This window comes from Ranitomeya imitator, chromosome 5, assembly GCF_032444005.1.
Source record: "Ranitomeya imitator isolate aRanImi1 chromosome 5, aRanImi1.pri, whole genome shotgun sequence".
NCBI classification, from domain to species: domain Eukaryota; kingdom Metazoa; phylum Chordata; class Amphibia; order Anura; family Dendrobatidae; genus Ranitomeya; species Ranitomeya imitator.
Window position 1 is genome coordinate 190,834,997 of NC_091286.1, and position 25,205 is coordinate 190,860,201.

At 43.7% G+C, this 25,205-nt stretch overlaps 1 protein-coding gene across 2 annotated transcripts in view; it reads left to right on the forward strand.

Annotated features, from left to right (window-relative positions):
- GNG4 (G protein subunit gamma 4) overlaps positions 1–25,205 on the forward strand; it is a 56,226-nt gene that overhangs the window by 24,384 nt on the left and 6,637 nt on the right. For both annotated transcript variants that reach the window (XM_069769444.1, XM_069769443.1), the window contains one exon: positions 1,721–1,829. In XM_069769444.1, the coding sequence (XP_069625545.1) occupies positions 1,731–1,829 (99 nt within the window). In that variant the 5' untranslated portion in view covers positions 1,721–1,730. The remainder of the gene's footprint in view (positions 1–1,720; positions 1,830–25,205) is intronic.

The following is a 25,205-nucleotide window of genomic DNA, read 5'->3' on the forward strand; positions in this document are numbered from 1 at the left end:
ATGCAGAAGACTCTTCAGGAAAATGCCATCATGTTTGAAGTGTGAAGTGGTTAAAAGGAATGAAGAAAGATGGAACATGTGCACAGCAAGTCATTCTGACATTACTGTAAATATGTTTATTCTTTTATTTTTTGTAGTGCTTTTTCAGACAGGTTCTAGACTTAATCCACCTGTACCCTTATGGGTACGTTCCCACAGTCAGTAAACACTGCGGGTTGGATGCTGCGTACATCTGTTACAGCATAGTGGATGGATTTCTTGATATCCCATGCCCTCTATGTGTGCTGAGATGCCTGCAGATCACCCGCCGAGACAGACATGCGGCGCATCTTTCCAGACTGCAGCATATCTATTTATCTTGCAGAGACGCTCAGTCTCTGCAAGATAAATGTCACCTGTACAGTGTATTGGATGCAATGATTCCGCACGGTTCAAGGAACAAATGCGGAATCACCTGCGTTCAAAAGCCGGCAGCGCTTTGGACGCAGCAGACATGTGCGGCATCCAAAGCGATGCTGGTTACTGACCGTGGGAATATAGCCTTGGACTGCATTTACACTGTCCAAATGTGGCCATTAAATGACTGATCATAACCTGCATGCAAGCCATTCAGGCAGTCGTTCAACCCTTTACCAAAATTTGATGTACTGGTACATCATATGCTGGCTCGCTGACTTTGGAAGCTGGGCCCCAATCTTTCTCAGCAGATGATGGCTGAATTTATTTAACCTGTTAAATGCCGCTATCAATCTCTGACAGTGGCATTCCACGTGACCATCCTTGTGTCTGTGACGTGACCACGGGGCACTGATGTGTTGTTATGACAGCCGGGGGCTTGCTGAAGAGATTGTGATTTTCACCATACATAGCAGTGCTGATTCACTGCTATCTATAGCACACGCATTCAGGAGATTGCAGCTTTACATAAATACAGTAAAAAAAATGTTTAAAAAAAATACAAAAGCTCAAATCACCACATTTTCTCTCCACTAAAAATAAAACAATTAACACTTTTTTAAAATACATATATTCGGTATTGTTGTATTTGTAAAAAGTCTGCTCTATCAAAATATAAAATAAATTAATCTGATTGGTAGAAGGTGTAATGAGTAAACAAATTTAGAACCCAGAATTACTTTTATTTTGGCTGCTGCAACATTGCAATAAGAGGCGAACAAAACATCACAAACTACTCCAAAATGGTAAAAACGTCAGCTCATGGTGCAAAAAATAAGCCCTCAACCAGCCCCATACCCCCAAAATGTAAAATGTTATGAGTCTTAGAAAATGGCAACATTATCCAAATGTTACAAATTTATGCATGTGTGGTATCTGCGCAATTGTAGTGACCTGGAGAGTCCTATTGCTAGGTCAGTTTTACCATACAGTGAACAAGGTAAAAAAAAAATAATTGTGGAATTGCACTTTTTGTTGTTATTTCAAAACACCTGATAAAATATATGGTGTCATTCGAAAGTACAATTCTCGCAACAACAAAAAAACAAGCCCTCAAATGAAGACGTTTGGCTCTTGGAAGACAGGGAGGGAAAAATGAATACGAGAAGATAGCCCCTGGCTAGACAAGATGACCACACTTGGCGTCCTACTCCGTGGCAGCCCAGCGGCACAGTAGTCATTGACATGGGGCGGTGTTTTGTGTCCTATGTCTGACACTTCTACTATCAATACTGAACAGGTTTTTTGTCTCTTTTATAATCAGGATCAAAACCATGAAGGAAATACTTTGTAACAACAGCACAACTAGCATCTCTCAAGCACGGAAAGCGGTTGAACAACTCAAAATGGAAGCATTCATGGACAGGATAAAGGTATTTTTAGCAGACTAAAAAAATTAAGTGTGTTTATTAAACATCAAAATTACACTATGTAACACATAGTAATTTTTGTTCTTGGCTTCCAAGTGTAATTCATTGTCCTGATCACAGAAGCAAAGTTTTTGTGGAACAACTATTTTCTATTTGTTTTAGGCATAATGGGTTAGGAAAACACACTTTGGACCCAGGAACAAAAAATAAATAAAAATGTGTTATATAGTGTTATTAAAGGGGCTGTCCAGGCTTATCACAGAAGTCTACAGTCACTTTGTGAGAATTTTCCTGTGCTGACACTAAGACCAAACATTCACATGACTGCAGTTATGCGATATGCATACCCCCAAGTGCCACCAACACTCACATAGTGCGTGTGGTGTGAGGATTTCCAGTCTGCAGTCACATAGAGTAACTGCAGAAATTTGGGATAAGCCCAGACAACCCCTTTAAAACTTCAAGCAGATTAACCCCTTTGTATATAATGATCGACAAAGATACAGATACTTAATAGAGATTGGGTGGACACAGGAGCTGTGTCCAGTACAGTATAATCACCATGGGAGCTCCAACACAGGCTGTTTAGCCCCACCTAGATGCCACACTCAGTAGCATGCTCAACGCTCAGCATCCAGGTGATGGACAGAAGAAGAGGTGATCCTTATGGCAAACGATGAAGTCACAAAAAAAAGTTAGCTTTTATATAAAACCTACATTTTATTTTGCCAAAGATCTAAGGGTTAACGTTTCCTCGTGAAGAGTGACAAGTCAGGACTGGCATGTCAGTGTGAGGAGACTTATACGCCATACAATGCTTCTCTGGGATATTAAATATGCAAATTACCTTTTCAGACAAGAAGAGGACTTGAACTTTAGTGCCACCTATTGGAAGTACCAATTCTAAAAGTCAATATTGACCCTTTAAGGAGCTTTGCCATATGACCAGGCCCCAATTGGGCATCTGCCAAGGCGAGCAGATGCTGGTGGGCTGGCAGATCTCCATCACAAAGTGGGCCGCTGGCCTTTTATATCTTCTGACCGAAGGCCCTGTGTGCGCAAACTATCTAGTTGCATGCGCTGACAAGGAACGCGGTGGCCCGCGTCAGTGCACGAGCACAGCTGCGGCCCTCGTTCGTGAGTGAACGTGGCTGCCGCCTTTGTCAGCGCGGGCAAACAGGAAACCGCACGCAAGGCCAAGGTTAAAAATTTGATAAGGCAGCGCACATAGGGCACCTCTATCTGTGTCTGACGCTGGCCTGGTTATTAATAAACGTAGTATATTGCCCAGCCACGTAGTATATTGCCCAGCCACGTAGTATATTGCTCAGCCACGTAGTATATTGCCCAGCCACGTAGTATATTGCTCAGCCACATAGTATATTGCTCAGCCACATAGTATATTTCCCAGCCACATAGTATATTTTTTTTTTTAAATTCGTTTATTAAATCACATAAATCAAATATACATACATAGTTCACAAGTTCCCAGGTCAGTGCAATTACATTTTGATAATAGTTTCATTGACAGAAATCTTAATACACCGATCGGGCTATATAAATTCAAAGTATTATAGTATGCCTTATACACTAAGAATCCTAAAACTAAACTTTTTACTGCCAAAACAAAACCTTCTCCACCACATTAATCGAGTAACATTGAAGCTCGACGTGAACAACACTGTTTCTCAAACCTTAACATATTGAATCTAAGCCCTCAACCACGTGATGACATGGTGAGGTACGATGAGTTCCACAAATCCCAGATTTTATTAAATTTCTCCAAACAACCTCTATTCTGATATAAAGTACGTTCATAAGGCACAATTAGATTTACTTGCTCTATCCAGGCCCTAAGTGATGGATGTGTGGTGCCCATCCAACGCAAAGCGATTAGCTTTCTTGCCAGGAAAAGTGTCTCTCTCAAGAAAATTAGAACATGATGGTCCCACATCTCCTCCTCCAATACCCCAAATAAGCACACTAATGGAGTCAGGGGAACGGGAATATGTATAAGGGAGGACAACAACGAGGTTACCTCTTCCCAATAAGAAAGAATAACTGGACAATCCCATATCATGTGTATGAAATCTGCCTCCCCCATATGACATCTGAGGCATTCCGAAGACCGGGACCACCCAATTTTAAATAGCCGTAACGGGGTTAAATATGATTGATGTAGTATGTATAACTGTATCATTTTATTGTTAGCCGAGGGGGACACCTTGGTTGGGGACTCAAGGACCATTTCCCAGTCCTCGTCCTGAAGATCAGGCACCAGGACCCTCCACTTCTCCCTGGCCGGCAACAAAGCAGCATCAGCACCTACGGATAACATATAAGTATATAATGCAGAGATAAGACCGCGGGGCCCCTGTGACTTAAGGATCCCTATCAGCGGGAAGGAGGATATTGCTTGCGTCCCTTCCACGCTACGAACATGCGACTGAATCGCCGATCTAAGTTAGAGATAGCGAAAGAATTGAGGCCTTGGTATATTATACCTAAATTGTAGTTGTTCAAAGGACATCAGGGCATCCCGATCATAAAGATCACCAAGCGACGAAACACCGTGTGATATCCAGAATTGAGCAGAGGGGTGATTTAATAGTCTCGGGAAATATTCATTATCCCATAGGGGCATTTCGGCTACAATACCATCAAAGTGAATTACCCTTTTCACCTGCCGCCAAATTAGCCTCGCTAACCGTAGTAATGGTAATAATCTAGGAATAGATGGTTTGTTAATTTCCAAGAAACCCAATGGACAAACAATCCTGGCAGCATGGGCCAAATGGCTCTCTGAATTCGGCAGACATCCCCCAGGCATCCATTCTCCCAGAGCTCTAAGCTGTCCAGCTAAATAATATAAAAAAAAATCCGGCAACGCTGCCCCCCCCATTTGCCTAGACCTGTGTAAAGTAGATAATTTAGTTTGGGTCTAGCCTTTCCCCAGATAAAGGATGTGGCCAATGAATTTAAGTTTGAAAAAAAGGATTTGGGGACCGGTACTGCACTATGTTGGAGGGAGTAGTTAAGCTTCGGGAGAAGTATCATTTTTATCAAATTTATGCGACCTGAGACAGATAAAGGTAGTCTACCCCACATAGCGAATTTGTGTTTAACAAAGTCTAATAACGGGAGAACATTAAACTGTAGATCAAGTCTACTGTATTTTGTTATGATTATTCCCAGGTATTTAAAGCTAGACCCAACTGGTAACGGGGATAACATATCAAGGTGTGCAACTAAGTTATGAGAAAGAGGCATCAAGGCCGATTTATCCCAGTTAATGTGAAGTCCCGAATGTCTGCCAAATCTCTCTATAACGGCAATCACATGTGGTAGAGTCTCTTCCACCTCATCCATAAACACCACCATATCGTCTGCATATAGACCAATAGTATCCGTGCGATCTGCTATTGTAATGCCCCTAATAGATGATGTGGACCTCACACGAATTGCTAGTGCCTCTATCGCAAGGGCGAATAAGGCCGGAGAGAGAGGACATCCCTGACGAGTTCCTCTTTTTAAGGAGAATGATGCAGAAATAGTTATTAATAATTATCCGGGCTTTCGGTTTCAAATATAATGCGGCTATCCATTTTTGGAATTTAGGACCAAATTGATATTGTTGTAGACATGCAGATAGGAAAGGCCACTCAAGAGAATCAAAAGCCTTAGCCGCGTCCAGCGAGGCCATGGCCCATTTATTCCCAGGTACCAACGTGCTATATTGAGCTATTGATTGGACCCTCCTGATGTTGATAGAGGTGCTCTTACCTGGCATAAAACCCGTCTGGTCTGGATGTATAATATCCAGTATTACCGTATTTAACCTAGTAGCTAGAATTTTAGTGAAGATCTTATAATCCACATTAACTAATGAAATCGGACGATAAGATCCACATTCCAGGGGGTCCTTCCCTTCTTTCTTTAAAACTATAATGTTTGCCTCATAATAGGAATCCGGCAAGGAACCACCCTCCCAAATCCCCTGAAAGACCTTCAAGAGGAATGGTGCCAGAATATCTTGATATTTCCTATACATCTCTATGGGGAAACCATCCGGGCCAGGCGCTTTACCGGAGGCCATATCTGTTATGGCCCTATTTATCTCGTCAAGAGTAAAGTCTGCGTCCAAAAAAGCTTGCTGTATAGCAGTCAGTGTAGGGAATTCTATGTCAGATAAATAGTTTAGGCATTCCAAAGTATCTGAATCTCCTTTGGAACTATATAGCTCTTTATAGAAATTATAAAAGCATTGGAGTATGTCATCTGTCGAGGTTACTACTGAGCCGTCCGGTTTCCTAATTTTAAGTATAGTATTGGATGTATTGTGCTGATGCACCATAAATGCTAAGAGTTTACTGGACTGGTTTCCAAGTTCAAAGTATGCCTGTTTAGTAAAGAATAATTTGCGTTTAGATTTAGTGTCGGTATATTGACTATGTAGTCTGTGCAAGTGTAACCACTCCGCTCTATTTTCACTTGTCTGGTTAGCTATATAGGCCGCCTCCGAGTCCCTCAGTCGCTTCTCCATGTCGTCATCTTCCCTTGAGGTCAGGCGCTTAGTATAAGAGATGGTAGAGGATAAACATCCTCTCAGGTATGCTTTAAGAGCATCCCAGAAAATATTCATATTTTGCGGCATTGGGTGGGATGTAATGAAACAGTCCAGTTGGTCAATAGTCCTGTCTTCTGAACCTATTAATTTAAGCCAAAATGGATAATTTTCCAAGTCATAAAATTCCTTTTCTGACCAAGCTTAAGTTTAAGAATTACCGGACTATGATCCGAGACGCCCCTGCTCCCATGTCTTACCTCCCCCACCCGTACCGCCAGATTACTGGAACCGAATATGTAGTCTAATCGGGATAAAGTGCGTCTGACCGATGAATGACAGGTGAACTCTTTTACGTCAGGATGATACGTTCTCCATAAATCTAACCAACCAGCACCTTCCATAAATACTGACAATCGAGACGGTAAAGGGCTCACACCCGCAGCCCCATCATCTAGCCGAAGTCCGTCCGAACACTCGTCCATTATCAAATTAAAATCTCCCATGCACATAACATACGCATCTGGATAATTTAGGGCAAAGCCTACCGCTTTCTTGATAACTGACATATTAGCAGGGGGAGGGTTATATATACACATTATAACATAGTCATCCGAGTTCATAATCGCGTGTACAAACACAAAACGACCGTCTGGATCTCTCCGGACCTCGCCAACCTCCCATCTGACATCTTTATGAACTAACAAAGAGACTCCTCTGGAGTAGCTGGTATGAAATGCATGCACAGACCACTGTATCCAAGGCTTCTGTACATAGCGAGCCGAGTCCCTGGTCAAATGTGTTTCAACCAATGCTATTATATGGGGATGATAGCGTCGTATCTGGGAAAATACTTTAACTCTCTTGCGAGGTGATCCAAGGCCTCTCACATTCCAAGTCATGCATGTAATATCAGACGTCATATCTTATAAATCTAGCGTAATATAAAGTGTCCCGCCGAGCCTCTGTCACGCTGGTAATGGAGAAAAACATGGCAGCAATTTCTATACAATTAACCACTAACAAAACCAAAACAATGAAAAACAAAAAATGCTTCAGTAGGAAGCAAAGATTCATGCTCCACTTATCCCAATCCAAAAAGGGGGATACCATCTCTGGATACAGAGTCCGGTAAAGTTGTTTTTCTGGACGCTGGCAAAAGGAGCTCCCCTTAACGATAAATAAAATCCGGAAAGGGAGTTCCAAATTCTGAGCAATCATGGAAGATAGCAATCCATTCAGGATTTTTCTCCTCCTCCGCCTGCCCCCACACACGACCGCATCCACTCCTCAGCCTCCGCCGGAGTTGTGAAAAAGGAAGAAGAGCCCTTGTATACAACCCTGAGCCTGGCAGGGTAGAGCATTGAGTATAAGATGTTTTTCTCTCTGAGCTGGTTTTTTATCTCCATGAACTGAGCCCTTTGTTTCTGCAGCTCCATGAAGAAATCTGGAAATATAGAGACAGTGGCGTTATTATACTTGATAGGACTTTTTTGTCTTGCCATGCGAAGGGCGGTGTCCCTGTCTCTGCAATTAAGAAGACGCGCCAAGAAGGGTCTCGGCGGGGTGCCCGGGGGGAGAGGTTTTGTCGGTACCCTGTGGGCTCTTTCCACGGTAAAAGTGGTGGAGAATTCATCTCCCAAAGTGTCTTTGAGCCAGCCCTCCAGAAATTTTTCGGGATGTTGCCCCTCTGAGCGCTCTGGCAGGCCAATGATACGTATATTGTTCCGTCGTAGTCTGTTTTCAAGATCATCCGCCTTCTGTTTCCACGCATTTATAGAGCCGGCTACTTTTGTTAGTTTAGCCTCCACCGGCACATAATTGTCTTCCAAGCGAGATACCCGTGATTCAACCTCTGTGATACGGCCCCTCATGGATTGCATGTCTTGTCGAAGGAGCCCCACCTCAGAGTGCACCTCCTCTATCTTCCCAGTTAGTGATGTCCTGGTCAGAGATATGGCTTGCATCAGTTGTTCAGATGCCTGTTTCAGGGTCAAGTCCTCCTGATCTCCACACTCCTCATCATCAGAGACATGGTTTTTTGATTGGTTTTCAGGTCTGCTCCCAGGTGAGGGATTATTCTTCTTTGAGCGCAAACCGTCAGGAGGATCCGAACGCGCAAATTTTTTGAGTTTGTCAGCTGCAGCTGAGTTTTTGGAGCGTTTCATTGTTGATGCCATGAAGTCAAGTTATCACTTCAGCAGGATATGACCTCTGTCTAGCTAATGTACCAATATAGCACAATGTACGCACAGCTAGTAAGGTCTTCCCTGTAACACCCGGCCAAGTCAGTACTATGTTGCAGATCCCACTTTATGGGTGCAAAGGAGGGGAGAATCCTGGAAGCAGTTAATAAATGTGGGCTTCACTTCCCAGCAGCTGCAAAGTATACTCAATGTGGCCGGCCGTCAGCAAGTCGTGGCAGGTTCTGCGCCTTCAGTCTAGGCAACAGGGCAGGGGAGAAGTCTCAGTGGCACTGGAGCCAGTCGGCGTTATGTGGCGTCTTATAGTATTAATGAGGGGGAGCCCGGGGTCCGTTTCTCAGGACTCACACCGCGCAGCCCCCCTCTCATACCTTGATTAGCTGTGCCAAGGTCAGCCAGCTCCCTCATGAGCCGCGGGGCTCGCTTCGCGCCTTCCGCCTCCAGCACACGCTGCAGGGAAAATGGCCGCCGTCTCCTGCCGCCTCTGTCCTCCGTCTGCGCGCTCCAGGAGTCCACCCGACCGAAGCCGCACCTTGCGTCCCCTCAGAAGCCGGGCACCCCCAGGCACCCAGAGGAGCACAGCGGTATCCGCGAAAACCCTCCCGGGTAAGTATATGGCACAATATGTGTCAGGATTATGGGAGCTCCAGCCAAACACGTCCGCACAGCTCCTCTACATCGCCACGCCCCCCAGCCACATAGTATATTGCTCAGCCACATAGTATATTACCCAGCCACATAGTATATTGCTCAGCCACATAGTATATTGCCCAGTCACGTAGTATACAGCACAGAGCCACGTAGTATACAGCACAGACACGTAGTCACGTAGTATATTGCCCAGCAACATAGTATATTGCCCAGCCACATAGTATATTGCCCAGCCACATAGTAGATTGCCCAGTCACATAGTATACAGCACAGTCACGTAGTATACTGCCAAGTCACGTAGTATACTGCCAAGTCACGTAGTATACAGCACAGAGCCACGTAGTATACAGCACAGAGCCACGTAGTATACAGCACAGAGCCACGTAGTATACAGCACAGAGCCACGTAGTATATTGGCCAGTCACATAGTATGCACCATAATTAAAGAATTAAAATAAAAAATAGTTACATACTCACCTTTCGGATCGAAGCGGCCGGTTACCGATGCTCGTCGCGTGCTCCGGTCTGAAGAGTGCATTGCGGTCTCGGGAGATGGACGTAGCGGTCTCGCGAGACCGCAATGTATGGAGCTGTCACCGGGGAGTCGCAAGGAGCATCGGTAACCGGTCGCTTCGATCCGGGGGCCAAGCGAGGGTGAGTATGTAACAATTTTTTATTTTTTTAATTATTTTTAGCATTAGATATTTTTACTATTCATGCTGCATAGGCAGCATGAATAGTAAAAAGTTGGTCACACAGGGTTAATAGCAGCGTTCGTTAACCGAGTGCGTTACACTGCGGTCAACGCTGCCATTAACCCTGTGTGACTGCTGACCGGAGGGGAGTGTGCGGGCGCAGGGCACTGACTGCGGGGAGGAAGGAGCCGCCATTTTCTTCCGGACTGTGCCCGTCACTGATTGGTCGTGGCTGTTTTGCCGCGACCAATCAGCGACTTGGATTTCCATGGCAGACAGAGGCCGCGACAAATGAATATCCGTGACAAGACAGAAGGACAGACAGAAAGACGGAAGTGACCCTTAGTCATTAATAAATGGTAATCACTCTAATAGTTTTACCATTTGCAGAGATATTAGTATGTAAAGTCTATATTCTAATTTACACTTGTACTAAGGGGGCAGTAACAGAGCTTTTTTGTTGCCCAATCATAAACAGGCAATATTATGCAGGGGAAGAAAAAAATAAAACTTCCCCAGAGAAGTTTACAACTGTCTTTCTCTGGGTGGTGTGAATTTGGAGAGTCTGATGTGTCTAACCAGGTCACACTGAGATCTTCCAAGCAACTACTATAACTACAAGTGCAGGGGAGGACAGCTGGCCTGTCATGACATTGCATACACTGCTCTGCATCTTTCCCAGGTGTTGGGGAATATTTCTCTAGAATATATGCAGAGCAGTGTATGTGATACACTGCAGTTCTCATCCTGCAGCACTGACCGTGAGTGGGAAAGGAGAGAAAAGCAGAGCTGTGTGTCATTACATACACCGCTCTGCATCTTTACCAGACATACAACTCTGCTCTCCTCCTGGCACAGTTGAAAATACGCTGTATGTCAGGGCACACAACTCTGCTCTTTTTCCCAGGTCACACAGATCTCGCTGCCATTATCTACTCTGATTACAAGTGCCAGAAGGAGAAGGGGACTGAGTATGGATGCAGAGCAGTTTATGTAATGACTCATAGTTCTGCTGTCCTTTACCCTGCACTCTTAAACCATGTTCATATGTTGCATTTTTGCTGTGGTTTTTATGCTAATTAAAAGCTGCATGTAGTAGTACCAACAAAATCTGAGATTTCAGAAATCTTATGGACACACTTTTTTTTTTTGTCCTGACTGAATTGGAAAACTGCTGCGTTAGGATTAGTACAATTTAATCAGGATTAGTTCAATTTAATTAAATTATTGATGTGTGCAAAGTAAACATTGGCTGACCAAGGTGTAAAAATTGAACAATACCTAACCAACTCAATTGCTGACCAAAGTGCGTAAGAAAACCGTGTCCTACAAACTCAATGCTCTTCCAATGTCTTAGGTAAATTTTTACCCCTCGCCTCGACAGCACCCTACAGGAGAGAGGGATCCACCCCACAGGAACAGGAAACCTACAGAAAGATAAAGGGGGGCGGTCCGCCTTTCCTCCTCAGTTTAGGTTTCCTGTTCCTGCGGGAACGACAGGATTCTAGAAGAAGACTACAGAAATACCTGGGCATGCACGCCGCTCTCTTCGGAACAGCAGGGGCTGCAGCCTGGAAGCAGCGTCGGCGGAGTTCCGCTAGACGGCTCCCTCCTCGTCTGGGAGGCATACAGATGGCCGGGTCCGGAGAAAGCCGCCCGGCATCTGCATTATGCGGCGGCATCAGCGTGGAAGATACTTGCTCGACAGGAGCTGGGTAAGTGAAAGGAGCTTCCTGAATGGCGGTCCGGGGCTGAGTGCACTGACCGCCAGAAATTATTTCACCCCGGAAGTAGATACTAAACTTCCGGGGTATGCAGGCCGAGCTCAGCGGTGGGGGAAGCGCGAGTTCGCGCATGCGCAGTACCGCTTAAAAAAAAAAAGGCGCTCTACATAAGCCGGCTAACCACTCTTACCTGCGATGCAAGATGTCATCTCCATGTGCTATGGACCCTGCAGTAGGAGACCCAGTTCCTACCAAGGATCGCTCCAGCAGAGGATCATCAGATACCGGTCGAAAGAGCGACACGGTGGACAAATCCAAAGGATCTCGGCCGTCTGATCTGGTAATAATAGCTTCACTGGGTGAGTTTATAACTCTGCCTATTAAGCTGACGCCATCTCCCCTCCTTTCTCTCTTTCTCCTTCTCTCGCTATGTCTTGTTTTGATCAGGCCAAAAAACGACAAAAAACTAAACATAAGGAATGCGCCTTATGTAGCCAGCCCCTACCAGACTCATACCCCAAAAAAATTTGCAAGGATTGTATAGCAGAAACCACACAAGAAGCAGCGGTGTCTATTACGGACTTACGCGCCATTATTAGAGAGGAGTTAAAGGCTATGTCACAGGATAAACCACAAAAAAGTAAATCCAAAATGCCAACGCCTTCGTCAGATTCTGATAGTGAACAAGCTGTACTCTCAGATATCTCTATAGCCTCTTCATCATCATCATCATCATCTTCAGAAATCGAGGGACGTTCATGTTTCCCCTTAGATAGTGTGGATAATCTAGTGAAATCAATAAGAGACACTATGGGGTGTGAGGAGACAAAGGGCGCACAAACCACGCACACAAGATATAATGTAATTGCCATCTCCGTGTGCGGTTCCACCATTACTCCAAAGCAACATGCCCGCTGCCTTGGGGTCATCCTTGATTCTGACCTTTCATTCACCCCCCACATCCGATCACTGGCTCGCTCTTCTTACCTGCATCTCAAAAACATTTCTAGAATTCGCCCTTTTCTTACTTTCGACTCTGCAAAAACTTTTACTGTTTCACTTATTCATTCTCGTCTGGACTATTGTAACTCTCTACTAATCGGCCTCCCTCTTACCAAACTTTTCCCGCTCCAATCTGTCCTGAATGCTGCTGCCAGGATCATATTCCTCACCAACCGTTACACCGATGCCTCTACCTTGTGCCAGTCATTACACTGGCTACCCATCCACTCCAGAATCCAGTACAAAACTACTACCCTCATCCACAAAGCACTCCATGGCTCAGCACCACCCTACATCTCCTCCCTGGTATCAGTCTACCACCCTACCCGTGCCCCCCGCTCCGCTAATGACCTCAGGTTAGCATCCTCAATAATCAGAACCTCCCACTCCCGTCTCCAAGACTTTACACATGCTGCGCCGATTCTTTGGAATGCACTACCTAGGTTAATACGATTAATCCCCAATCCCCACAGTTTTAAGCGTACCCTAAAAACTCATTTGTTCAGACTGGCCTACCGCCTCAATGCATTAACCTAACTATCCCTGTGTGGCCTATTTATAAAAAAAAATAAAAAACTATCAGGTTCCTCGCATCATGTTCTCATTCACTTTATGCAGTTTGGCGGAGAGAAAAAAGAAATGTTTTCCAGTCATCCCGGCAGTGAAAGCATTGATAAAAAAAGAGTGGGAGAAACAAGATCAGAGAAGTTTTTTACCCTCTGCATCAAAACGGAAATACACGTTTAGTGACGATGAGTTACTTACGTGGACCAAAATCCCTAAGGTTGACGCAGCAGTTGCCTCTACCTCTAAGCCGTCCACATTGCCTGTTGAAGACGCGGGATTGCTCTCCGACCCTCTAGATCGCAAAGCCGAGTCGTCCCTTAAAAGATCCTGGGAGGCAACTACAGGCATATTCAAGCCAGCAATAGCGAGTACTTGCACCGCCAGGTCAATGCTCATCTGGATTGACCAGCTAGACCAAAATATTGAAAATAAAATTTCACGGGAAAAATTACGAGCTGCTATTCCCTTAATACGAGGCGCAGCAGCCTTTATGGCGGACGAGTCCGCAGATTCTCTCCGCCTGGCAGCAAGATCTGCAGGTCTTGTAAACAATGCAAGACGGGCGTTATGGATGAAGAGCTGGAAAGGGGACGCACAATCAAAATCTAAGATATGCGCAATCCCATGTGAGGGTGAGTTCATCTTTGGCAAAACCTTAGACGAGATACTCAAAAAGGCAAAAGACAGGAAAAAAGCTTTTCCTGATACCTCTATTCCCTTTTTTAGGAGAGCCTTTAAGAGAAGGCCATTCGGCAAGAGAAGGCAGACGGACAGGTCGGCAACATGGTTCCCTAAAAAAGACAAACAGAGAGGTACCATGTTCAGAAAACCCAACCCCCCAAAAGAAAACAAATACTGAGGATATAACCATTCCAGTAGGGGGCAGATTAAAATCTTTCGCCACCCAGTGGGAAAAAATTACAACCAGTTCGTGGATTTTAAATATAATCAGAGATGGAATAAAATTACAATTCTCTCGCTTTCCCCACGAATCATACATTATAACATCACTCAGCTCGCCTATACAACAAGAGGCCCTTGAGATTGAAATTCAAACTCTATTATCAAAACGGGTGTTAGTCCAAGTTCCGGAAGGACAGGAAATTAGAGGATTTTATTCTCCTCTATTCTTAATTTCCAAACCCGATGGTTCATTCAGAACAATCATTAACCTCAAAAAGCTTAATTCATTTATTAAAAATAATACATTTAAAATGGAGTCAATAAAATCCACCATAAAGCTACTCTTTCCAAACTGTATGATGGGAGGTATTGATCTAAAAGATGCTTATTACCATCTCCCTATTCATGACAGATACCAGAAATTCTTCAGGGTAGCGGTGACAATCAAAGGCAAGATTCGTCATTTCCAGTATGCAGCCATGCCCTTCGGCCTTTCTACAGCGCCAAGGATCTTCACCAAAGTGATTCTAGAGGTGATAGCCTATCTTCGCCAAAAAGAAGCATTAATTGTGCCCTACTTAGATGACTTTTTAGTCATCGGAAATTCAGTTTCTCAGTGTGCTGACCGTTTAGCTCATGCAATTTCATCTCTACAGGATCTAGGTTGGATAATCAATATCGACAAATCCAGACTTACTCCACTGTCACTCCAAGCGTTTCTGGGGTTCCATCTAGACTCCATAACCCAAAAATGTCTGCTCCCTCAGGTAAAAATCTCACTCATCAGACATAAAGTCACAACAGCAATAAATAATCCACACATGACCCTAAGGGGAGCCATGTCATTACTGGGATCTCTTATTTCCTGTATTCCTGCAGTCCAGTGGGCACAATACCATACCTGGACACTGCAGCACCAAATCCTCCAAGAGGAAAGACTGATACTTAGCCTAAATGCAAAGATAACATTGTCCCAGGAAGTTTTATCTTCTTTAACGTGGTGGCTAGATTCTAACCATTTGATGAGTGGTGTTCCATGGATAATAACACCATCTCATACTATAACCACTGACGCCAGTCCTCACGGATGGGGCGCTCATATGGGGAATGATTTTTGCCAAGGGTTATGGGACACGGAAGAATGCCACAACTCATCTAATCTGAAAGAACTAAATGCAGTAAGATACGCCTTATGTCATTTTCTCCCAGAGCTCCGGGGAAAAGACGTCAGAATCCTTTCCGACAACACCACCACAGTGGCTTATATAAACAGACAAGGAGGTACTCAATCAGAGACTCTGATGTCTTCCGCTGGGAAAATTCTGGATTTGGCAGAAAAACATCGATTATCCCTCACTGCAGTTCACATAAAGAGGTAGCGAAGAAGTTCCATAGATCACAAGAAATAGTCCTACCCACCTTTTTCAATAACCCTTCCACTCCTGAGGAATGCAAATATCACACTCTAGACGTTAAAAGAGTAGTTTTAAAATACATTGAAAGAACCAGGAGCTGGCGACAGGGTAGGGCTCTGTTTATATCCTTTCAGGGTTACAAGAAGGGTCATACAGTCACAAAAAGCACCTTATCCCGGTGGATCAAGGAGTCTATCACACTGGCTTACTCCGCGAGGAAAGAAAACCCTCCGGAAGGCATAACGGCACACTCTACCATAGCTATGGCATCCTCCTGGGCCGAAAGAGGAGACGTCCCAATAGAAACCATATGTAAGGCGGCAACTTGGTCAGATCCTTCTACTTTCTATAACCACTATAGGCTTGACCTATCATCTACTTCTGACCTAGACTTTGGCAGGACTGTCCTCAGCACCGTGGTCCCTCCCTAGGTGATGGTCTCTGAAAGATCTCCTGTAGGGTGCTGTCGTGGCGAGGAGTAAAAAGCCGGATTACTCACCGGTAATACTCTTTTAGTGAGTCCACGACAGCCCCCTATCACATCCCTCCCTAGGTCAATATAGTATATACTAATAAAGTAAAAAGTTCCTCTTACTAGATATAGTGCAAATAAGTTTAAACTTAAATAATGATATTTTGCCTAATACTCCGGGTACTCTGAAATCAAAACTGAGGAAGAAAGGCGGACCGCCCCCCTTTATCTTTCTGTAGGTTTCCTGTTCCTGTGGGGCGGATCCCTCTCTCCTGTAGGGTGCTGTTGTGGACTCACTAAAAGAGTATTACCGGTGAGTAATCCAGCTTATTCCTGACCAATACACGTTCCCCCTCTGTTACATTTGCTGTTGAATAGTGCAATACCTTGGACAAGGTATGAAAACATTAGATATTTCACAAAAACTTAAAGGGGTTTTCTAACGAACAAAATACATTTGAATCAATAGATCTGGGAATAAAAATAAGTTCCACAATTGGATGTGTTTAAATAAAATGCTCAGGTGCTGAGAAAATCTTATAAATGTGCCCCTGCTGTGTACTGTGTAATGGTCATGTTTGACCATGCTGGAACATGGTCTGATTATACCACAACTCCTGGGCATGGGAGGAAACATTAGAGCTGTCACTGTGACACTGGTAGAACACCTTTTAGACTGTTATCCTAGCATGGTCTAACAGGCCATCATAGCTGCCAGAACTCATTATTTGACTTCTGGCTGCTATGACAACCATCGGGTCCTCATGATCAAATTGCAGGGGAACAAATTGGGTGAGAGGGTAGGCCCCTTCCTCTCACACCCTTCTAAATTCTGCGATTACTATTGATTGTGGCATTTAGAGTGTAACAGCCGGGGATGATGTAGTAATTGGCCCTGGCTATTACAGCCGTAGCTTAAGCCTATAGGGAACAAAGGAAAATTCTGCGTCAAATACGACCCCAGGACAGTGAGTATGCTGCTTCAGAGTTATGGTTGAACAACCCAAGGAAATTGCAATATCAGGATTAGATAGGTTATTAGAGAGAGGAAAACAAGAAGTTTCATTTAAGGAGAGATTCCATTTCAGATAGAGGGAGGACGTAATATTAGAGACTTCAATAAAGACAATCCCTCGTGTTTTTAGTATTAAGATTGGGGTGACGTCAGGAGAAGATGTGTATAATAAGTAGTGATGAGCGAATATACTCGTTACTCGAGATTTCTCGAGCACGCTCGGGTGTGCTCCGAGTATTTTTTAGTGCTCGGAGTTTGTTTTTCTTGCTGCAGCTGAATGATTTACATCTGTTAGCCAGCATAAGTCCATGTGGGGATTCCCTAGCAACCAGGCAACCCCCACATGTACTTATGCTGGCTAGTAGCTGTAAATCATTCAGCTGCTGAGATGAAAACTAAATCTCCGAGCGCTAAAAAATACTTGGAGGACCCCCGAGCGTGATCGAGAAATCTCGAGTAACGAGTATATTCACTCATCACTAATAATAAGGTGTCATCAGCATATAGATGGTACTGGAAATCAGATCTGCCCAATAGTGGCATTGTATATAGAAAAGATGATAAAAAAAGAAAAAACTATCTGCACTGGAATCAAGATTTCTGACCCTAATGAGGACCCAAATAAATAACTGATAGAAATGATAATATTCCAAGAATAAATGAGGGTTTCCGATATCTAAAAGTAATACAGCCACCATTAGAAATATTAAGACTGTATTATAAAAAAGGCGTTAGTAAATTAGTAAATAAAAATGACTTTGGTAAATATAATATCTACCTGGTGAGGCTGTCACTGTGGAGTAAAGTCTTCCGTGGTGTAGTTCGCTTAGCGTTGCCCAGAAGGGATAAAGTCGAATGAGTGCTGTATATAGTCTTCAGATGTGCCTAGTACGGCTGCCGTGGTGGTATGAGATCTTCAGCGATTCCGTCCACTTGCGGTGCCAGAGAAAAGTGAAATGGGGTGAATTCAGCTATTGCCTTTAGAATTCCGGGCTGCAGGAGCTGCCCCAGCCGGCGGCAAAAGAACCTGCACTCCCGTGTTCTATGAAGTGTGTCAGCGCTGCTGGGCTGAGCCGCTCGGTACTCTGCAATATGCAGGACCTTACGTGACGTCACGGTCACGTGATTACTCACGTGACAGGCTAAGGATAGCGTGTGGGACCAAATCCTACGCGTTTCGGAGACAAACGAGCTCCTTCATCAGGGATGGTCCTCTCTGGGTAATGTATACCTATATAGCCCGCAGCGGTCACATGACCATGTTAAGAATTAAAGGCAAATAATTAAATTTCACTGTTTAGACCCCTTGGGATTTAAGTATCAAATTCAAAAATCATTTTGGTCTCTTCCCTGGACATTTGTTGGATGAAATCACCTCCTCTCCAACATTTCCGTACCACCTTAAGGCCAGTAATAGTGGTCCCATGAATTAACCCCTCATGATGAGTCAGAAAATGTTTAGAAAGCGGGTGACCTTCAAATTTTTTGTTAATATTCCTAATATGTTCATTGATCCTAGTTTGAAGGGTCCGATTAGTTCTACCTATATATATCTTATCACAGGGGCATCTGATTGAATAGATGACCCCCCTAGTATTACATGATATAAAGTTCTCAATTCTCCAATCAATGGTCCCCTTCTTAAATGAATGTTGTTTTTTAGGTTTTTAATAATTTACATGGTTTGCATTTTAGACAGGGGTAAAAACCTGGATGTCTATTTAAAAACGGATGTTTAATTGGAGAAAAACAACGTGGAACTGTGGGGGCTATTTTGTTTCCCAGATTAAGGGCCTTTTTGTAGATGAATAATGGACGTTCGGGAAGTTTCTCGCCAATAACTTTATCTTCTCTTAAAATGTCCCAATGTCTGCTCACAATCTTTCTAAACAGATGGGTGTTGGCATTGTATCTGGTAATAATGGGGACTCGTTTCAACCATAATTGTTTGTTAGTTTTTTCTTTAGTTTGGAGAAGACAAGATCTTGGTAGCTTCTCAACTTGATTTTTAGCCAGGGACAGAGAACTATATGAATAGCCTTTCTTGGCAAATTTGTCTGTCAGAGTTTCTGATTCCCGAGTAAAGTCCTGCACTCGGGAACAGTTTCTGTGTGCCCAAATCATCTGGCTTTTGGGAACGTTCAACAGCCAGTTGGGGAGATGACAACTGTCCAAAGCAATATAATTGTTCCCATCCGTTGGTTTGTGAAATGTTCTAGTGTGAATTCTGCCCTCATGAATAAAAATAATAAGATCCAAAAAATCGATAGATACGGTACTGGTGGTACCCGTAAATTTAAAAAAAAATATGAATTTTTATTTAAATTACTAGTAAAATCAGACAAAGAATCGGGACCACCAGACCAGATAAAAACAATATCATCTATGAACCTATGTCAGAGTACCAGGTTCGCACCCCAGGAGGAGTCACCATAGATGGTGTCAAGCTCCCATTTGCCCACATTGAGATTAGCATAACTTGGTGCGAACCTGGTACCCATGGCAGTACCCCATTGCTGGGAGTAGTAGTGCGCCTTGTATTTAAAATAATTGTGGGACAAAATAAAACGCATACAGTCTAAAATGAACTGAATTTGGCTTTTTGGAAGTATTCCCTGTTTTTGCAAAAATAATTCTGCCGCTTCACAACCTTTTTCGTGCTGTATAACGGTATATAATGAAGTGATGTCAAGCGTTCCCATAATAAAATGATCCTTCCATTCAACATTTTCCAAAATTCTAAGGATATGCGTACTGTCCTTCAGATGAGACGGAAGTTCTGGGACCAGTTTTTGTAGATGACAATCTACATATTTCGATAAATTGGCTGTTAGACAGCCTACACCGGATATTATGGGTCTTCCAGGGGGGTTGACCGGATTTTTGTGAATTTTGGGGAGGTAATAAAAATATGCTATCTTTAAATGCTTCATATTTATAAAATCAAACTCCCGTTTCGTGATGATTCCTTGGTCAAACCCTTTTTTGATTAGACTCTTCATTTCTTGAATATATGTATCCGATGGGTCTTTTGGTAGGAGGCTATAGGTGTGTTGGTCTCCTAATATCCTTAAACACTCCTTTGTATAGTCCTCAGTATTCAAGATAACTATACCGCCCCCTTTATCCGCTGGTCTAATAGTTATTGCTTTGTTAGCTTGAATTTGTTTTATGGCCTTCTGTTCTGCGTATGTTAGATTATTTTTGAATTTTGAACACCTTTTATCGGAAATTTTTCTAATGTCCCGTATAACATTTTTTTGAAATGCTTCAAACGACCCTGAGTACTCCTGGACCGGATTAAAATTCGACCTGGCCCCTCAATGTGGTATGTATAAAAGGGTCAGTATGTGGGGAAGGACTATTTTCAGTAGCAACTTTATTTTTCAAAAAATATTTTTTGACAGCTAGTTGTTTCATAAATAATTTAATGCCAATAAAGGCCTGAAACTTATCAAATTTAATGCTGGGAGCATACTTAAGTCCTTTATTTAATAAAGAAATTTCCTTTTCATCTAATGTATGTCCACTTAGATTAAATATTTTTTGTTGTTGGTCCTCCCCGCTATCTAATTCTTTTTTATTGTTGTTTTGCTTCCTCTTTTTTTGGGCAAATTTCCCGCCCTTACAGCCCCTTTTTCTAATCTTTTTAGACCCACCTGAAAAAAAGGGTGATGTCTGTGTTTATTCTTTTGTAAGGGTTGTTGGTTAGGGTGAGTCTGTCCAATAGGTTTGGCCGTTTTTTTAAGGCTTTTTTTGGAAGTTTTTTGAGACATGGTGAAATAAGAGAATTGTTGACACTAGTTCGATTCAGCTTGTCCATTCTACTGGTAGAGGGGAGATCTTCCCCATTGTCTAAAACTTGAAATCTGTTCTGAAACGCATGTGATGATATAGGTGTGTATACCGAAATATCGTGAGTGGAGGGCCAGGATTCCGCTGAGATTGCACTGGCTCCTAATGGATTTGAGGTAGTTGGATGTTCGGTATCTTCAACCTCATCAGTGAGGTGTATGGAGAATTGATCATCCACTACGACACTACTAGATATTTCATCCAGTGTTATGAATTGATTAGTATTGGTGTGATTATAGTTTTCTTCTCTCCATATCGGATTTTCGTTTGAATTACCAATACTCTGGTTATAAGGGGATGATCCAGGTGGAGGCTGCATGGCCCAATTAGGGATCATGTCTCTACCAAATTTAGATTGTTTTTTATCAAGGATCTCTCTTTCCTTGGCCAGAATTCTGATCCTGATACTTTTAGATAGTTTAATAATGTCAGGGTGTTGTTCACATGGTCTTATCTCATCAAATAGTTTGGAGATATTCTTTTTTAACCCCTTAGCGACCGCCGATACGCCTTTTAACGGCGGCCGCTAAGGGTACTTAAAGCACAGCGCCGTTAATTAATGGCGCTTTGGAAAAAGTAAATAGCGCCCCCCAGAGTCGGATTTTCTCCGGGGTCTCGGCTGCCGGGGGTAGCCGAGACCCCAGAGAACATGATTCGGGGGGGGTTTAACCTACCCCGCATTTGCGATCGCCGGTAATTAACCGTTTACCGGCGATCGCAAAAAAAAAAAAAAATGCGATCTCTTTTTAATTTCTCTGTCCTCCGATGTGATCGCACATCGGAGGACAGAGAAAAGGGGTCCCAGGTAGCCCCCCAATACTTACCTGTCTCCCCCGGTGCTCCTCGTGGCTCCCGGTGGGCGCCGCCATCTTCAAAATCGCGGGCGCATGCGCAGTGCGCCCGCCGGCCGGCCCCGCGAGAATCTTTGGGGTCTCGGCTGCCGGGGGTAGCCGAGACCCCAAAGAGCATGATCGGGGTCGGTTTTACCGACCCCTGTTTTGCGATCGCCGGTAATTAACTGTTTACCGGCGACCGCAAAAAAAAAAAAAAGTCAAGGTGTAATTCTCTGTCCTCTGATGTGATCGCACATCAGAGGACAGAGAAATAGGGGGATTCGGGGACCCTGCCATACTCACCTGTGTCCCTGGGTCCTCCTGCTGCTCCTCCTGGCCGCCGGCAAAAGAAAATGGCGGGCGCATGCGCAGTGCGCCCGCCATCTGTCTCCATCTGCCGGCCGGCAGGAGAAGAGCAGTTGGGGCTAAAATTAGGGTTAGGGGTAGGGTTAGGGCTAGGGTTAGGGGTAGGGTTAGGGCTAGGATTAGGGTTAGGGCTAAATTTAGGGTTAGGGTTGGGGCTAAATTTAGGGTTAGGGTTGGCGCTAAATTTAGGGTTAGGCTTCTTTCACACTTACGTCGGTACGGGGCCGTCGCAATGCATCGGTCCGACATACCGACGCACGTTGTGAAAATTGTGCACAACGTGGGCAGCGGATGTAGTTTTTCAACGCATCCGCTGCCCAATCTATGTCCTGGGGAGGAGGGGGCGGAGTTACGGCCACGCATGCGCGGTCAGAAATGGAGAATGCGACGTACAAAAAAACGTTACATTGAACGTTTTTTTGTGCTGACGGTCCGCCAAAACACTGATCCAGTGCACGACGGACGAGACGTGTGGCCATCCGTCACGATCCGTCGGCAATACAAGTCTATGGGCAAAAAACGCATCCTGCGGGCACATTTGCAGGATCCGTTTCTTGTCCAAAACGACGGATTGCGACGGATGCCAAACAACGCAAGTGTGAAAGTATCTTAGGGCTAGGGTTAGGGTTGATGCTAAAGTTAGGGCTAGGGTTGGGGCTAAAGTTAGGGTTAGAGTTGGGATTAGGGTTAGGGTTTGGATTAGGGTTGGTATTAGGGTTAGGGTTGGCATTAGGGTTACGCTTGGGATTAGGGTTAGGTTTGGGATTAGGGTTAAGGTTAGGGTTGTGATTAGGGGTGTATTGGGATTAGGGTTAGGTTTGAGGTTAGGGTTGAGATTAGGATTAGGGGTGTGTTGGATTTAGGGTTTTGATTAGGGTTATGGTTAGGGTTGACATTAGGGTTGTTTTGGGGTAAGGTTTGTGATTATGGTTAGGGTTAGTGATTAGGATTATGGATCAGGTTGGGATTAGGGTTAGGGGTGTGTTGGGGTTAGGGTTGGAGCTAGAATTGGGGGGTTTCCACTGTTTAGGTACATCAGGGGGTCTCCAAACACGATAGCCAATTTTGCACTCAAAAAGTCAAATGGTGCTCCCTCCCTTCTGAGCTCTGCCGTGCGCCCAAACAGTGGGTTACCCCCACATATGGGGCATCAGCATACTCGGGATAAATTGGACAACAACTTCTGGGGTCCAATTTCTCTTGTTACCCTTGTGAAAATAAAAACTTGGGGGCTACAAAATCCTTTTTGTGGAAAAATATACAGTGGGGCAAAAAAGTATTTAGTCAGTCAGCAATAGTGCAAGTTCCACCACTTAAAAAGATGAGAGGCGTCTGTAATTTACATCATAGGTAGACCTCAACTATGGGAGACAAACTGAGAAAAAAAAATCCAGAAAATCACATTGTCTGTTTTTTTAACAATTTATTTGCATATTATGGTGGAAAATAAGTATTTGGCCAGAAACAAACAATCAAGATTTCTGGCTCTCACAGACCTGTAACTTCTTCTTTAAGAGTCTCCTCTTTCCTCCACTCATTACCTGTAGTAATGGCACCTGTTTAAACTTGTTATCAGTATAAAAAGACACCTGTGCACACCCTCAAACAGTCTGACTCCAAACTCCACTATGGTGAAGACCAAAGAGCTGTCAAAGGACACCAGGAACAAAATTGTAGCCCTGCACCAGGCTGGGAAGACTGAATCTGCAATAGCCAACCAGCTTGGAGTGAAAAAATCAACAGTGGGAGCAATAATTAGAAAATGGAAGACATACAAGACCACTGATAATCTCCCTCGATCTGGGGCTCCACGCAAAATCCCACCCCGTGGGGTCAGAATGATCACAAGAACGATGAGCAAAAATCCCAGAACCACGCGGGGGGACCTAGTGAATGAACTGCAGAGAGCTGGGACCAATGTAACAAGGCCTACCATAAGTAACACACTACGCCACCATGGACTCAGATCCTGCAGTGCCAGACGTGTCCCACTGCTTAACCCTTGTCAGGCTGCATAATTTTACAACCTTAACAGGCTGCATAGGTACAATTGTACCTTCACATATACCTCCACTGTGGGAAGACTTTACTTGGTTTCAGAAACTAAAGTTCATTCAGCTACAAATGTTATGCTGATATCTATTGTTCAGTGTTGTTACTGGTCACTTATGTTGCTGTCAATTAAGTTAATTCAAACTGGGAGTGGCTTCTACTTGTCTTCCTGCCTCCCTCCTCTCATTAGCCATTTTGCTGTTCATCTCATTGCTGTGAGCACACATTTCTAGGCTTGTGAAGTCTTCAATTTCTTGGAAACGAAGGTAGGAAAGTCTCACAGCATCTAACAGCCAGTTATACCTTTATTCTCATTATGTGGGGACAGAACAGTCAAATTGTCTTTCAGCCTGGACTTGGCTTACATATATTTTGTATGAAACTTATCACTATAGGTATAATTTTTATACGAAAAATGGATAATAATTAGTATCTACATATTGTTTTACGATGTTTTATTTATATTCAGCACAAAATACGAAGCCAAAATTCATCTAGCAAGTCATCATGAGTGATAGTAATGCTGGATCTAGTTTCCGCCATAATCCAAGAAAACGTGTTTGCAGGTTAGTATAATTTTGTGAAAAGCCAATAATGTAGTATTTCGGAAAATTATTTATTTTACATTTTTTCATATTTACAGATTTACGTCTGACGAAATAATGCGAATGCTAGAAGAATCTGATTCTGAGCATGAGGATGAACCATATGTTCCATCTGATGATGAAAACTATGTACCACAAGTGGATGTTACTGAAGAAGATTCAGACATTGAACAAGAAATGGTCATAGAGCATGAAAATGAATACGAATCAGACGAAAGTGTTGAGGATGATTCTGTGCCTCAAAGTGCAGGCGACATTTGGACTGCTAAGGATGAAACTCAATGGTGCAGTAATCCACTGCCAAATGCACAAACAAAATCTCGTAATGTCCTACGACAAAGAGGTGGCCCTGCAGCAATCAGCAACCTATATACAGCAAAAGAGCTATTCAAGTCCATCATGACTCCCGAGATGTGTGACATCATATTACGGGAAACGAATCGAAAGGCCAAGAGA